The sequence below is a fragment of the Acomys russatus genome, chromosome 15 (genome assembly GCF_903995435.1).
Source record: "Acomys russatus chromosome 15, mAcoRus1.1, whole genome shotgun sequence".
Taxonomy (NCBI): Eukaryota; Metazoa; Chordata; class Mammalia; order Rodentia; family Muridae; genus Acomys; species Acomys russatus.
This window is the reverse complement of record NC_067151.1, coordinates 66,100,630-66,113,414: the sequence shown is the minus strand read 5'-3', so window position 1 is coordinate 66,113,414 and position 12,785 is coordinate 66,100,630. Positions and strand designations below refer to the sequence as shown.

Sequence of the window (12,785 nt, the reverse complement as noted above, 5' to 3'; positions counted from 1 at the left end):
CACTCAACTCCCTGAAGCAGGCAGATCTCTGTGAGATGAAGGCCAAATTACTCTACAGCAAGTTCCAGGGCAGTTAGGGCTACACAGAGAAACCCTGAAATGTTTTCTATCATATTTCTAGGCTACCATTTGCTCTCCACTTCCTTTCTTGCCGCAGCGCTCCCTAACCGTTAATGAATCTGGATTAACCTTATAGTTTCCGTGAAGATTTTTATCGTTGAAGGGCCAGGACAGCGGCACATATCTCTAATCCCAGTACTCATGAAACAGAGGCAGGAGGTTATGAACTTGAGACCAAGCTAGGACAAGCAAGAAGTGTGGCCAGGCACAATGGCCCACACCTTCAATCCCAGCACTCAGGGCGGCAGAGGCAAGACATGGAAAGAGAGAAAAGCTTTCTGACCATAAAGGATTGAGAACACAACAGCTAAAAGTACAATCCTGACCACAGACCACAGCATGCGCAGATGGGCACTGTGCTCCCCAGTCCTGCTCCTTCATTCTGCAATCCCTGGCCAGATACATGAGCTTGTTGGCTTTTTGTTTTTGGGTTTTTTGAGACAGGGTTTCTCTGTGTAACCTTGGATGTACTGGACTCGCTTTGTAAAGCAGGCTGGCCTCACAGCCATCCGCCTGAATCTTGCCTCCCAGAGTGCAAGGATTGAAGGCGTGCGCCACCATGTCAGATTCTGAGCTTGTTCTTGACGTTGGGGGTCTCAGCTACAATGCCCGCGTAGAGCCAGACCTGACTGCCGTCTTTGTACTTGGCCACCACTCGACTGCCCACAAACAGCTCGTCAGCGGGAGGATGGTAATCATAGGCAATATGGTTCCCAGACAGCAGACTCTTTCCTTTGTTGTCAAATTTCACTTTGTATTTCTTTCCTAGCCCTGTGTAAAAACAAAAACAAAAACAAATAAAATTTTAGAAAAGAAAAACAAAGAAGCGCTCCTTTCTCTGTAAGTCCTGGCTGTAACACAGGCGACAAAGGACAGGCTTTTGGGGAGACTCAGCAATGGAGCCCTGCAGGCCGCCCGTCCCCTCCTTCCTCCTAGTGGGGCATTCATACCGACAGTCTGGATGGCGATCAGGGTGCCCTTGTGCCACGTCTTGGTCCTCTTCTTGCCCAGGATCCGCATGCTGACTACCAGGTCTCCATCTTTGCTCAGCTCTCCAGACATCTGACCCAAGGCTCCTATACACAGACCTTTGTTATACAGCGATGTTAAGGTGGGATGGAGAAAGGACATGTCAAGAGACTGGGCTGGGAGCAGGGGCGTGGCTCAGCTGGTGGAGGGCTTGCACAGCGAGCACAGCGCTCTGAACCTGCACCTCAGCTCTGCACACGCCGGCACAGTAGTTCAAGCACTCACATAGGGAAGACAGGAGGACCGAAAGATTAAGGTCAGCCTCAGCAAGATAGCAAGCTCAAGGCCAGCCTGGGACATACCAGATACAGTCACAAACAAACAGAGAGTAATATGCAAACTAGGGCAACAGGTATTCTGTGACCATTAGCCACTTTTGCTGAACCCCTGCACAGGGGCAGAAGCACAAGACAACTCAACTGTTTGTGCGAACAGGAGAAACTTCCTACAGAACACCACGTGTTTCTCACTCCTTCGGCATACCCTACCAACAGCTGCCACCACAACGCGTAGCCCTAACTCCTTACTGACAGCACAGCAACAACAGTCAACGGCCGAGTCACCCCATCAATCAACAGCAGACTGACTGTGGACACAAAGCTAACGTTACAAGAAGCAGACAAGTAAGACAGGGTTTGGGATGCAAAGCCGACCGCCGGTGACACCTCACGAAGAACTCTCCTCTGTCCATGCAGGCACGCCTCCACACTGACCTTTATGTAGATCCTGAGAACTGCTCTTCTTGTTGACGGCGTCCATGAACTTCTGGACATCTTGGGCTGATTTTCTTAGTGCAGCCATAGCTTCACGGAGCTGCAGGAAAATAGAAGACAAAGAAAAACTCAGTATCGTGAGGTAGACACACCGTGAGACGCCAGGGACTCAGGAGGCAGCACTGGCACGTGGCCCTGGTTCACATCCCTGATCCTGCCAAGCCAGTCAGTCAGTCAGGAAAAAGAGCGCTTCCTGTGAGCAGCCTGTCTTCAACACTTAAGATGGATGCAATTATATTTGGAGGCCAGAGTGAGGCAAACTCCCCATTTTTCAATATTCTTGACCATCTACCTGAAGATTCCAACTAACGAGGCTTCTACATGGGGAACACAGCGAAGCGTCACAGACAGTGCTCAGAACAAGACTGATTACCACTAGCAAAGCCTGCTTCATTTCATTTCACGTCCATTGGGGTTTTGCCTGCATGTTCATCTATATGAGGTGTTGGATCCCTAAAACTAGTCACAGACAGTTGTGAGCTGCCATGTGGGTGCTGGGAACTGACCCTGGGTCCTTGGAAGAGCAGCCAGTGCTCCAGACCCACTTCTTTTTCTTCTTTTTTTTCTTTTTAAATGTTTATTTATTTAGTATGTATAAGTGCTCTGCCTGCACATACACCTGTATGCCAGAAGAGGACACCAGATCTCATTATAGATGGCTGTGAGCCACCATGTGGTTGCTGGGAATTCAACTCAGGACCTCTGGAAGAGCAGACAGTGCTCTTAACCTCTGAGTCATCTCTCTAGCCCCAGACCCAGTTCTTTTTCTTCTTTTTTTAAAGGAAAGGGTCATCTTTATCCTAAGCCTTTGAGGATGAGCTTCAACTTCTGATCTTTCTCCCTTCCTCCCTCCCTTTCTCTTTTGGTTCTTCTAGACAGGGTTTCTCTGTGTAGCCCTGGCTGTCCTAGAACTTGTTCTGTAGACCAGGCTAGCCTCAAACTCACAGAAATCCACCTGCCTCTGCCTCCCAGTGCTGGGAGTAAAGGTGCCACCACGCCTGTCTTCTGCCCCCATTTCTTTAGAGTGCTGGGATCATAGGCACGCACCTCCAAAAGCTGGTGGCACAGTGCTGGAACTGAGGCCAAGGCTTCCGACGTAACAGGCAGGCATGGACCAAATGGCCGGCATTTATAGCCCATCCAATTCATACATACTCTTTTAGACAACTGACTCATTTTTTTTTTTTTAAGACAATTAACATGGAGTGTTTTGCTTGTATGTAAGTGTACCACATACATGTCTGCCGAAGGCAGGACACTACATCCCTATACTAGAGTCAGGGACGGGAATGAGCCACCATGTGGGAGCTGAGAACAGAACCCGGTCCTTTTCAAGAGTGGTGAGTGCTCTTAAACACAGAGCTGCCATTCTAGCCACACAGTATTATTACTGCGGGTTTTGAGACGGGGTCTTACTTTGTAGATTTTTTCTTATTTTGATGTTTTGTTTTTGTTTTTTCAGAGCTGACGACTGAACCCAGAGCCTTGAGCATGCTGGGCAAGCGTTCTACCACTGAGCTAAATGCCCAGACCCACTCTGTAGCTTTAACTATTCTGGAACTCCTTATATACACCAGGATGCCTCAAAGCCATTGAGATCCACCTGCCCACCGGTCTCTGCCTCCCGAGGCTGAGGTAAAAGGTGTACACCACCTTGCACAGCTAGGCTTATTATTTCTAGTTATTATTCTTTTGGTTTTTTGAGCCATGGTCTCTCTACGTAGCCCTGGCTATCATGGACTTCTCTACAAAGAACAGGCTGGCCTTGAACGCACAGACATCTATCTTCCATAGCTTCTCAGGTGCTGAGATTCAAGGCCAGCACTTGGGAGGCAGAGGCAGGCAGATCTCTGAGTTCCAGACCAGCCTGGTCTACAGAGTGAGTCCAGGACAGCCAGGGCTACACAGAGACACCCTGTTTGAAAAACAAAACCCCAACAAGTGCTGTGCCCCTGAATGTGTGTCTCACAGGCATGCACAGCAGTTAATGAGTGGCTCCATGTACATGTCGCCCCTGATGAGTGACACTGAGCATCTTCTCATGTACTTACTGCCATTTGCCAATCTACGAACGCCAACGGTGAGGCACCCATGTGCAACCTCGGCGTTTAGCAGACAGGCAGAAAGATCAGGGAGTTAGAGGCACCTTCACCCACACATGCAATTCTAGGCCTGCTTGAGTCACAAAAGACCCTGTCTCAAAACAAACATATTCCAGACCCTCCATCCAGCGAACAGGAAACAACTCCTAAGTATCCACGCCCAGGCCTTGCCCTTCCTCATTCGGACACAGGGTCTCACTCTGCAGTCCTGCCTGGCCTGGAACTTGCTGTGCAGAGGAGGCTGTCCTCAAACTCAGAGAGATTCACCCATCTCTGCCTTCTCAGTGTTGGACAAAAGCATGAACTACCATATCCAGCCTCCAAAAGGTTTACAAAATTGTCTTCACCATTATAGAACAAGGGACTGTTGAGTGCTCAGCCCTGAAGGGACCCTGTGAGCTCCGCAGCCAACACGGGTCAAGACAGCATCGAGGAGGAGGACAGTGGGACGGGCGTCGGCAAAGCCATCTTCTGCAAGTGATAGGGCCTAGGACTGACCGCCACAATCCTCACTTCCTGGTGATCTTACCAAGGAAATGAAGTTTGGTACAGGAATGCAAGCCTTTCTTTCATCTCCCTAGGACTGACCGTGTAGCAGCTGCCCACGGGTGAAAGGCGGACGCTGCAGCTCTGCACTCTAAACTCACGGAAGCCTAAGGTTCCCCCATGACTGAACTGCGCAAAGCGGAAAGCGCTCCCTTCAACGCCAGGAGCGGCCGCTCCGGGAAGCCTGCAGGCGGGCATCTCCGCCATCTCCGCCGCGGGCACGGATCCTTTCCTTACCTGGACGCGTCATCAAACAGCCGATCGACATGAGCCACCTCGGCCTCCTTGTGCAGCACCCACGACTCCAGCTCGGCCAGCTGCTGCTTGCGCTGCTGGATGCAGTCCATCTTCTCCAGCTCCTCATCGATGACCCGGCGCAGCTCCTCCATGGAGATCCCCAGCTCCTCAACCACCGCCTGCTGCAGCTCGGCGATGTCCTCAGACTCCGCTGCAGCGCGGGCTGCATCCAAACTAACGCCCCCGGGGAGGGAGGACATGCTTCCGCCCTGTGCACAACAACCAGAGGCCACGACCACTCAGCTCCTCGGACGCCGCCTGGCTCCCGGCGGGACGCAGCCCTCCCCTGCAACCTCTCTCGGCCTTCTCCAGGCGGGAGCCGCGGACTTTCTGAGCAACCGCACCTCCTGCCACAGACCAAAAGCCCAAAGCCTCAACACCACCCAGGGGCGACCGGCAGCTGCCTGGGACGCTGCTTCCAGGCCTGGAGCGCTCCTCCGCAAAGGCAGGCATCTCTGCGGGACGATGCTCCTCCATCGCAGCCGGCGCCCCCGTCTCCGCACTGCGTCTCATCTCCAGTCCCGCCTCAGCGCGGAGCCCGCTCGCTCGTGTGAACTAAGCCCCGTTGGGCGCTTCCAGCCCTTGCTTTTCGCGCGTTACTTGGTTGCCCTGGCGGAAGCCGACTTTAAAGACTCCCACCACCGAGCGCGGGGCTGACGGCTGCGCGGGCTCTCAGCGCCCCGGGCCCGGAGGCCACGCCCAGAAGGAAACGACAAACCGAGCCGCAGACCCCGGGCTTCCGCACGGCGGCCGAGCGAGGAAGCCGCGGCGGAGGCGCCCGTCCCGCGCCCACACGCCCGGGCTCGCGGCGGCCGGGGCATGGCGGGGACGGCCTCAGGCCCGCGTCCCGCGCCCCCGCCGCGCTCGGCCCCACGGCCCCCGCCGCCCCCGCCGCAGCCCGGTGCGCCCGCCCGCCCGGCCCCGCCCCCGCCCCCGCCCCGCCGCTCTCCGGGCCGAGGCTGCGCGCACGGCCCCCGCCGCCCACCTCGGTCCGTGCCCCCCGCAGCTCCGACTCCCGACCGCGCGGACCCCAGGTTTGCCTCCCGGGCTGGGCCTCGCCGACCGACGCGCAAACTGAGGGGAGAGACGGCGGGGGAGGGGAAGCAGCGTGAGGGAGACTAGGGAGAAAGCAAAAGGAAGGCCCGGAAGCAATGTCGGACGTCCTTCCGGCCCCTGCGACGGGAGCCCGCAGGAGTCAGATTTCATGGCGTAGCCCGGCTGGGGAGGGCTTGTGGGAAACTAAGGAGACCACGCATGCGTTAAGCAGAGCTCTTCCTGAGAATGGATTGGTTGGGCGAAGCAGGCTTTCTCTATAATTTCTTTTTATTTTTTATTATTATTTGTTTGTTTGTTATTTTTATTCATTTATTTTATTTATTTGTTGGTTGGTTTTTCGATACAGGGTTTCTCTGTGTAGCCCTGGCTGTCCTGGATCACTTTATAGCCCAGGCTGGCCTTGAACTCACAGCGATCCGCCTGCCTCTGTCTCCCGAGTGCTGGAATTACAGGCGTGCGCCACCATGCCTGGATTGTAATTTTTTAAAATTTACTTATTATTTATACAGTATTCTGTCCGCGTATGTTCCTGCATATCAAAAGAGGGCACCAGATCTCGCTGGGTATTGAACTCAGGACCTTTGGAAGAACAGGGCTCTTGACCTCTGAGCCATCTCTCCAGCCCTGTCTAGAATGTTTTTAAAAGGTCCTTGTTCCAGTATTGGATACAATGGTTCATTTATTGTTGTTGAAAATTTTTCAAAAAAGTTTTGGCACATACACACACAGCATATGTATATAGTTTTCATACTTAAAAAATAGATTTGGAAGCCGGGCGTGGTGGCGCACGCCTTTAATCCCAGCACTCGGGAGGCAGAGGCAGGCGGATCGCTGTGAGTTCGAGGGCAGCCTGGTCTACAAAGTGAGTCTTGGATGGCCAAGGCTACACAGAGAAACCCTGTCTCGAAAAAAAAAAAGAAAAAAAAAAAAAAAAAAAAAAAAAAAAATAGATTTGGAAGCCAGACACACACCTTTAATCCCAGCTCTTTGGAGGCAGAGGCAGGCGGATCGCTGTGAGTTGGAGACCAGCCTGGTCTACAAAGTTAGTTGTGGACAGCCAAGGCTACACAGAGAAACTCTGTCTCGAAAAATCCAAGAAAAAAAAAGTAGATTTTGGAGGCAGGCTAGTACTCAAGGAAGCTGAGGCAGGCAGATTTTTTTCTTTACGATGGACCAGCCTGACTCCATTAAACGTCAATATTGTTACAAGGTCAAAATAAATTTCATTTCTGTTTTCTGTAAAGCTTGGGTTTGACTACGTTTTGGCACAATTTCTGTAATTCAACATGTTCCAAGCTTTTCCACCCTAATAAGATGGTATGTCAAGTAATTTTGGAGTGTTCAGCCAAGTTCCTAGGTAACCAAAATTCCTCTGGGAATCTCCAACACTTGCTTTTTGGGGGGAGTGCTGTATAAACCTCACTTTCTCACATGTTTGATTCTGTTTTCCCAAACTCTGGGATTTAGGAAGATAGCTCTGTCTAATGGAAAGCAAAGCTTGCAAAATTTGACCAAAGAATTGGGATACTGGTCTTTAGTCTTGCTCAGTGGAACTGTCCCCTACATATATGTGTGCACTTTGTGCCTGCTGGGTGGCCACAGAGGTCAGAAGTGGGCACCATACTCTGAGGCTGGAGTTATCAATCCTTGTGAACCATCAAATGGGTGCTGGGGAAACCCAGGTCCTTTACAAGAGCAACACGGGCATATGATTACTGAGGCTCCTCTCCAGTTCCAGTTATAAAAACCTACATTATTTTTAGGGGGGAAAAAACTAGTTCATGTTAGGAATATGGACAATACAAATAAACAGAAAAAAAATCATTGTGAATTCTACCACAGAGATTTTGTTTTTGTTTTTTGTTTGTGTTTTTTGTTTTTTACCACTGAGATTGTACCACTTTCTCCTTCACGAGTTTTTATGAGCATCTGTGTCATACAAAGGGACTCTTGTCTTTCCTAAATATTCTACATTACTTTGTAAGTTCTCTCAGCTTGCTTTTTTTTTTTTTTTTTTAATAAACCAGTAATGCTGTTCTTATTCAAGGCCAGAGACTTGGAGATTGGTTCCAAATATAATAAACAACAAGACAAGACACATCTATAACTACTAACAGCAACAGACTCTAAGTAAGAAGGCATGTTAAAATATGCCAAAAAAGGGCTAATAAAAAAAAGAACTATGAGCCGGGCGTGGTGGCGCACGCCTTTAATCCCAGCACTCGGGAGGCAGAGGCAGGCGGATCTCTGTGAGTTCGAGGCCAGCCTGGTCTACAAAGTGAGTCCAAGATGGCCAAGGCTACACAGAGAAACCCTGTCTCAAAAAACAAACAAAGAAAAAATGTTGCCATGGTAACATCAGATGAAACAAATCAAAACAAACTCCAATTCATAAGAGTAAGGATGGTTTCGATTAGCCTTCCGAGGCGTCACTGTTTGTTTCTCGGGCCCCTTATCTGTCTGTTTCACGCACTTTTCTCAGAGTGTCTTCCTTGCTTTTATGTGCCCTTTTTGCCCCTGCAGATCTTGAACCAGCCTTTACATAAGGATTCCTTCTTACTCTCTTCTCCTCGTGCGGTTCCTGCTCTGGGTTTGCCTCAGTTTGGGCTCTTCCTGAAGGTTCCTTTCTGAGTCTCCTTCCCTTGGTGGGGTTTCTTTTTTCTTTTCTTTTCTTTCTTTCTTTCTTTTTTTTTTTGTTTTGTTGTTGTTGTTGTTGTTGTTGTTATTGTTTTTGTTTTGTTTTGTTTTTTGAGACAGAGTTTCTCTGTGTAGCCTGGCTGTCCTGAACTCACTTTGTAGACCAGGCTGGCCTCGAACTTAAAGGCATGCGCCACCATGCCCAGCTCTTTTTTTGTTTAGTTTTGTTTTGATCTTGTGTGTTTCTCCTGCTTCCTTCTTTGCATCTTTCTCCCTATGATTACTTCCAGCACAAAACTAGTTGGTTTCCTTCCCCCAATTGTTTTAACATCAAGCATTACAAAAGAGCAGTCTTTCAGATTGCAAAATTCAGGCAAGCTGTTTTCTCCTTACCCTGGCCTCATACAAAGCCACATGCAGAAATGAAGGAACCTGGTATCAGATGGAAACTCCACGTATGTGGACCACATGTGTGCCTCAAGCCAGAAGAGGATGTCAGATGCTTTCAAACTGGATTGGTAGGTGGTTGTCAGCTCCTGTGTATGCTCTGGGAACCAAACCCAGGTCCTCTGCAGGAGCAGCAAGTGCTCTTGGCCACTCAGTCAAAGCGTGCCTTTCTTTCAGGGATAGTGGGTTTCCTCAGCGGATGCACAAAGTATCAGCACTTTGGAAACGGAGACAGGATAAATGGTTCAGGGCTAGCCTTGGCTCTCTACATGAGGGAGAAAATAAGATCAGAAGTTTAAGACCAAGCTATATGACACCCTCTCAAAGAACTGAAAAAAAAAAAAAAAAGATAGGAGAAAGAAAAAAGAGGAAAAGAAACGGGAGAAGATTTGGAAGCAATGCGGATGTCTGTTTCTAGAGATTGGTAATTTCATGGCTGACTCAAACAATAAATATCTTTCATCTGGTTTTTGAAAGATAATGAAGGCTGGTGAGGAGTGTAGTTCAGTTGGTTGCTGTGGTGCTTGCCAAGTAAAAGGGAGGCCCACAACTCAGTCTCCTCACTGGCTTAAGAAAGAAGAAGCTGGCCAGACGTCATGACACACACCTTTAATCCCAGCACTCGGGAGGCAGAGGCAGGCGGATCTCCGAGTTCGAGGCCAGCCTGGTCTACAAAGGGAGTCCAGGACAACCAAGGCTACACAGAGAAACCCTGTCTCAAAAAAAAAAAAAACTAAAAATAAAAGAAGTGTGTTGGAGGAATGTAGCATCCCTAAACAAATTATTATAATGGAACATATTGTTATAAAGAAAGAAAGTTGGGGGCTGGAGAGCTGGCTCAGAGGTTAGGGACACTGTCTGTTCTTCCAGAGGTCCTGAGTTCAATTCCCAGCAACCACATGGTGGTTCATAACCATCTATAATGCAATCTGGGCCCTCTTCTGGTATGAGTGCTATATAAATAATAAATAAATCTTTAAAAAAAGAAAGAAAGAAAGTCCCAAACATTTGATTTTACCAATAAAGACTCAAGAACAAGGTGTTGGGGTGAAAGCCTGCTAGCTCAGAGAGGCAGAGAAAGCACCCAGCTGACCTTCCTGCTCAGCTCCCGTCCCAATAGGAAAGAGCCCCTTGCCCTTCTCAGTGCTGTGTTTAAGACCCTCCAAACTGAATGCCCCCGCTTCCTGTGTTTTCATATGTCAGCTGGTTTCTTTCTCTGCCTCTTGACTTAGTGTTGACTTCATTTCATCCTGTTTACAGAAAGCACTTGGGTTAGAGGTGTGTGCTAGGGCTGAGCCACACCACAACAAGAAACAAGTTGGTTTGTTTTTCCCAGTTCATAATCTTGGCGTTCACAATGGTATCAAATGCACTGCAACAGGAACAATTCCCCACCATCAAGGGAGCAGAGCTTTGGCTCCTAGCATGACCTGCACCACTGAAGTCAAAATCCTGTAGAATCCTTCAGAGCATGGTAGCACAGGCCTGTGGTCCCAGCACTTGGCAAACTGAGACAAAAGGACAACCAAGTCTGAGCTGAAATCTAGGCAAGCTCTGACCACACAATCCCCACACCCCACCAAAAAACAAAAATCAAAACTTATCTTTAAGAAGCCCACAGTATAAGCCTCTCTTCATGTTTTATTTTCTTCCAAAGGTCTCTTTCTCCTAGCCCTCCTGATTAAGTCTGTATTAAAATATAATAAAATTTCAACGGGGCTGAAATAAAAAAAAATTTTTTTTAAAGGAAAGAGAACAGAAAAGCACTTTGTGGCTTTGGTTCGGCACATTGAAATAGCCGGCGTGAATAACCTTTGAGGCCAGTATTGCACAAAGTAAGGGGTCATGTGAATGGAGCACCACGAGGCAGCTCCTGCACATGTGTGCTGCGTTCCCACTGGGCATGCTGGGGAAGACTTCACACCACCCCAGCCCAGATGCTGGGGAAGGCCTCACACCGCCCCAGCCCAGATGCTGGGGAAGACTTCACACCGCCCCAGCCCAGATGCTGGGGAAGGCCTCACACCGCCCCAGCCCAGATGCTGGGGAAGGCCTCACACCGCCCCAGCCCAGATGCTGGGGAAGGCCTCACACCGCCCCAGCCCAGATGCTGGGGAAGGCCTCACACCGCCCCAGCCCAGATGCTGGGGAAGGCCTCACACCGCCCCAGCCCAGATGCTGGGGAAGGCCTCACACCGCCCCAGCCCAGATGCTGGGGAAGGCCTCACACCGCCCCAGCCCAGATGCTGGGGAAGGCCTCACACCGCCCCAGCCCAGATGCTGGGGAAGGCCTCACACCGCCCCAGCCCAGATGCTGGGGAAGGCTTCACACCGCCCCAGCCCAGATGCTGGGGAAGACCTCACACCGCCCCAGCCCAGATGCTGGGGAAGGCTTCACACCACCCCAGCCCAGATGCTGGGGAAGACTTCACACCACCCCAGCCCAGATGCTGGGGAAGGCTTCACACCACCCCAGCCCAGCAGGACGCTGTCAGATTTCATCATACTGCCCAAATGGCACGTGACTCAGAACGCATGGGTTATGAAAATGTTTAGTTCTGAAATTTTCCATTTAATAGTTTTGGGTCATGATTGACTGAAACATCAAGGAACAAAACTACTCCAAAAAGGGAAGCCATGGGGCAGCCTCAGGTAAAGGCACTCACAGACGCACACACACTAAATAAATACATGTAATGTTTTTTTAAAATATATATATTTTTTATTTATACAGTATTCTTATATACATGTACACCTGCAGGTGAGAAGAGGGCACCAGATCTCACTATAGATGGTTGTGAGCCACCATGTGGTTGCTGGGAATGGAACTCAGGACCTTTGGCAGAACAGACGGTGCTCGCAACCCCTGAGCCATCTCTCCAGCCCTGTAATGATTTTTTTTTTAAGGCAAGTGAGATGACGCAGTGAATAAGGACTCCTCTGGCCAAGTCTGATGGCCTGAATTTGATCGCCAGAAATCACTATAAAGGGTCAATGGTTATTCTCAGTACATATGGAAAACAAAATTCATGTATACTCAAGTCTCTTATATAAAATAGCATGGTGTTTATGCATACCCGTGTATACCCTCCTATAGGTTCTATTTGGGGTGTGTGTCGTGCATGTGTCCATGGGATGGTAGTCAGCGTTATCTTTAAGCTTCCTTCAGTTGGCACAACAAATTACCATAGCAGGACATATAAAGGGCCATAGCTGTATTCTGGAGAGAAGTCTGCAGCCTTAACTTCTGAACCATCTCCTCAATCCCAAAGCCAGGTGCTCTCTCTCTCTCTCTCTCTCTCTCTCTCTCTCATCCTTCCTTCCTTTCTTTTTTTAAATATCTTTTTTACATATACATTTATATTATTACACATATGTAAAGTAAACTACCTACAGCAAGAAGAACCATGAAATGATCACAAACTATATTAATGTTACATTCATAGTGTTTTGGCTATTTGTATTTGGTAACCTTGAAGAAAACAACTTTCCTATCTTGGTGAGTCTAAAAATTTGAATGTAAATCAATGTCTACCATATTTCATCTTTATCAACTTAAAACATCTATCTAGGGGGCTGGGGAGATGGCTCAGGGGTTAAGAGCACTGTTTGCCCTTCCAGAGGTCCTGAGTTCAATTCCCAGCAACCACATGGTGGCTCACAGCCATCTGTAATGTGATCTGGTGCCCTCTTCTGGCCTGCAGGTGTATGTGCAGGCAGAGCACTGTATATATAATAATAAATTTAAAAATCTTTCTAGATCTAAAAACATCTTAAC

General features: G+C 49.2%; 1 protein-coding gene across 1 annotated transcript; it reads right to left on the bottom strand.

Annotated features, from left to right (window-relative positions):
* Positions 1 to 676: 676 nt before the first annotated feature.
* Positions 677 to 5,082, bottom strand: LOC127199092 (histone-lysine N-methyltransferase SETDB1-like). The gene is made up of 4 exons (XM_051156945.1): positions 4,805 to 5,082; positions 1,863 to 1,990; positions 1,071 to 1,208; positions 677 to 891 (listed from the first exon to the last, which is right to left on the bottom strand). Exons 1-4 carry the CDS (start codon positions 5,065 to 5,067, stop codon positions 683 to 685), a joined length of 738 nt encoding a protein of 245 aa, XP_051012902.1. The 5' UTR covers positions 5,068 to 5,082; the 3' UTR covers positions 677 to 682.
* Between the last annotated feature and the right edge of the window lie 7,703 nt (positions 5,083 to 12,785).

What these genes read in the sequence shown, in the direction of transcription:
- LOC127199092 (XM_051156945.1), bottom strand. Translation starts at nt 5,067, where the DNA reads ATGTCCTCCCTCCCCGGGGGCGTTAGTTTGGATGCAGCCCGCGCTGCA. An exon ending in TTTGATGACGCGTCCAGGTA is followed by an intron (nt 1,991 to 4,804) that starts AGGAAAGGATCC and finishes CACGATACTGAG; the next exon opens with TTTTTCTTTGTCTTCTATTT. An exon ending in TTCTCAGGATCTACATAAAG is followed by an intron (nt 1,209 to 1,862) that starts GTCAGTGTGGAG and finishes TGTATAACAAAG; the next exon opens with GTCTGTGTATAGGAGCCTTG.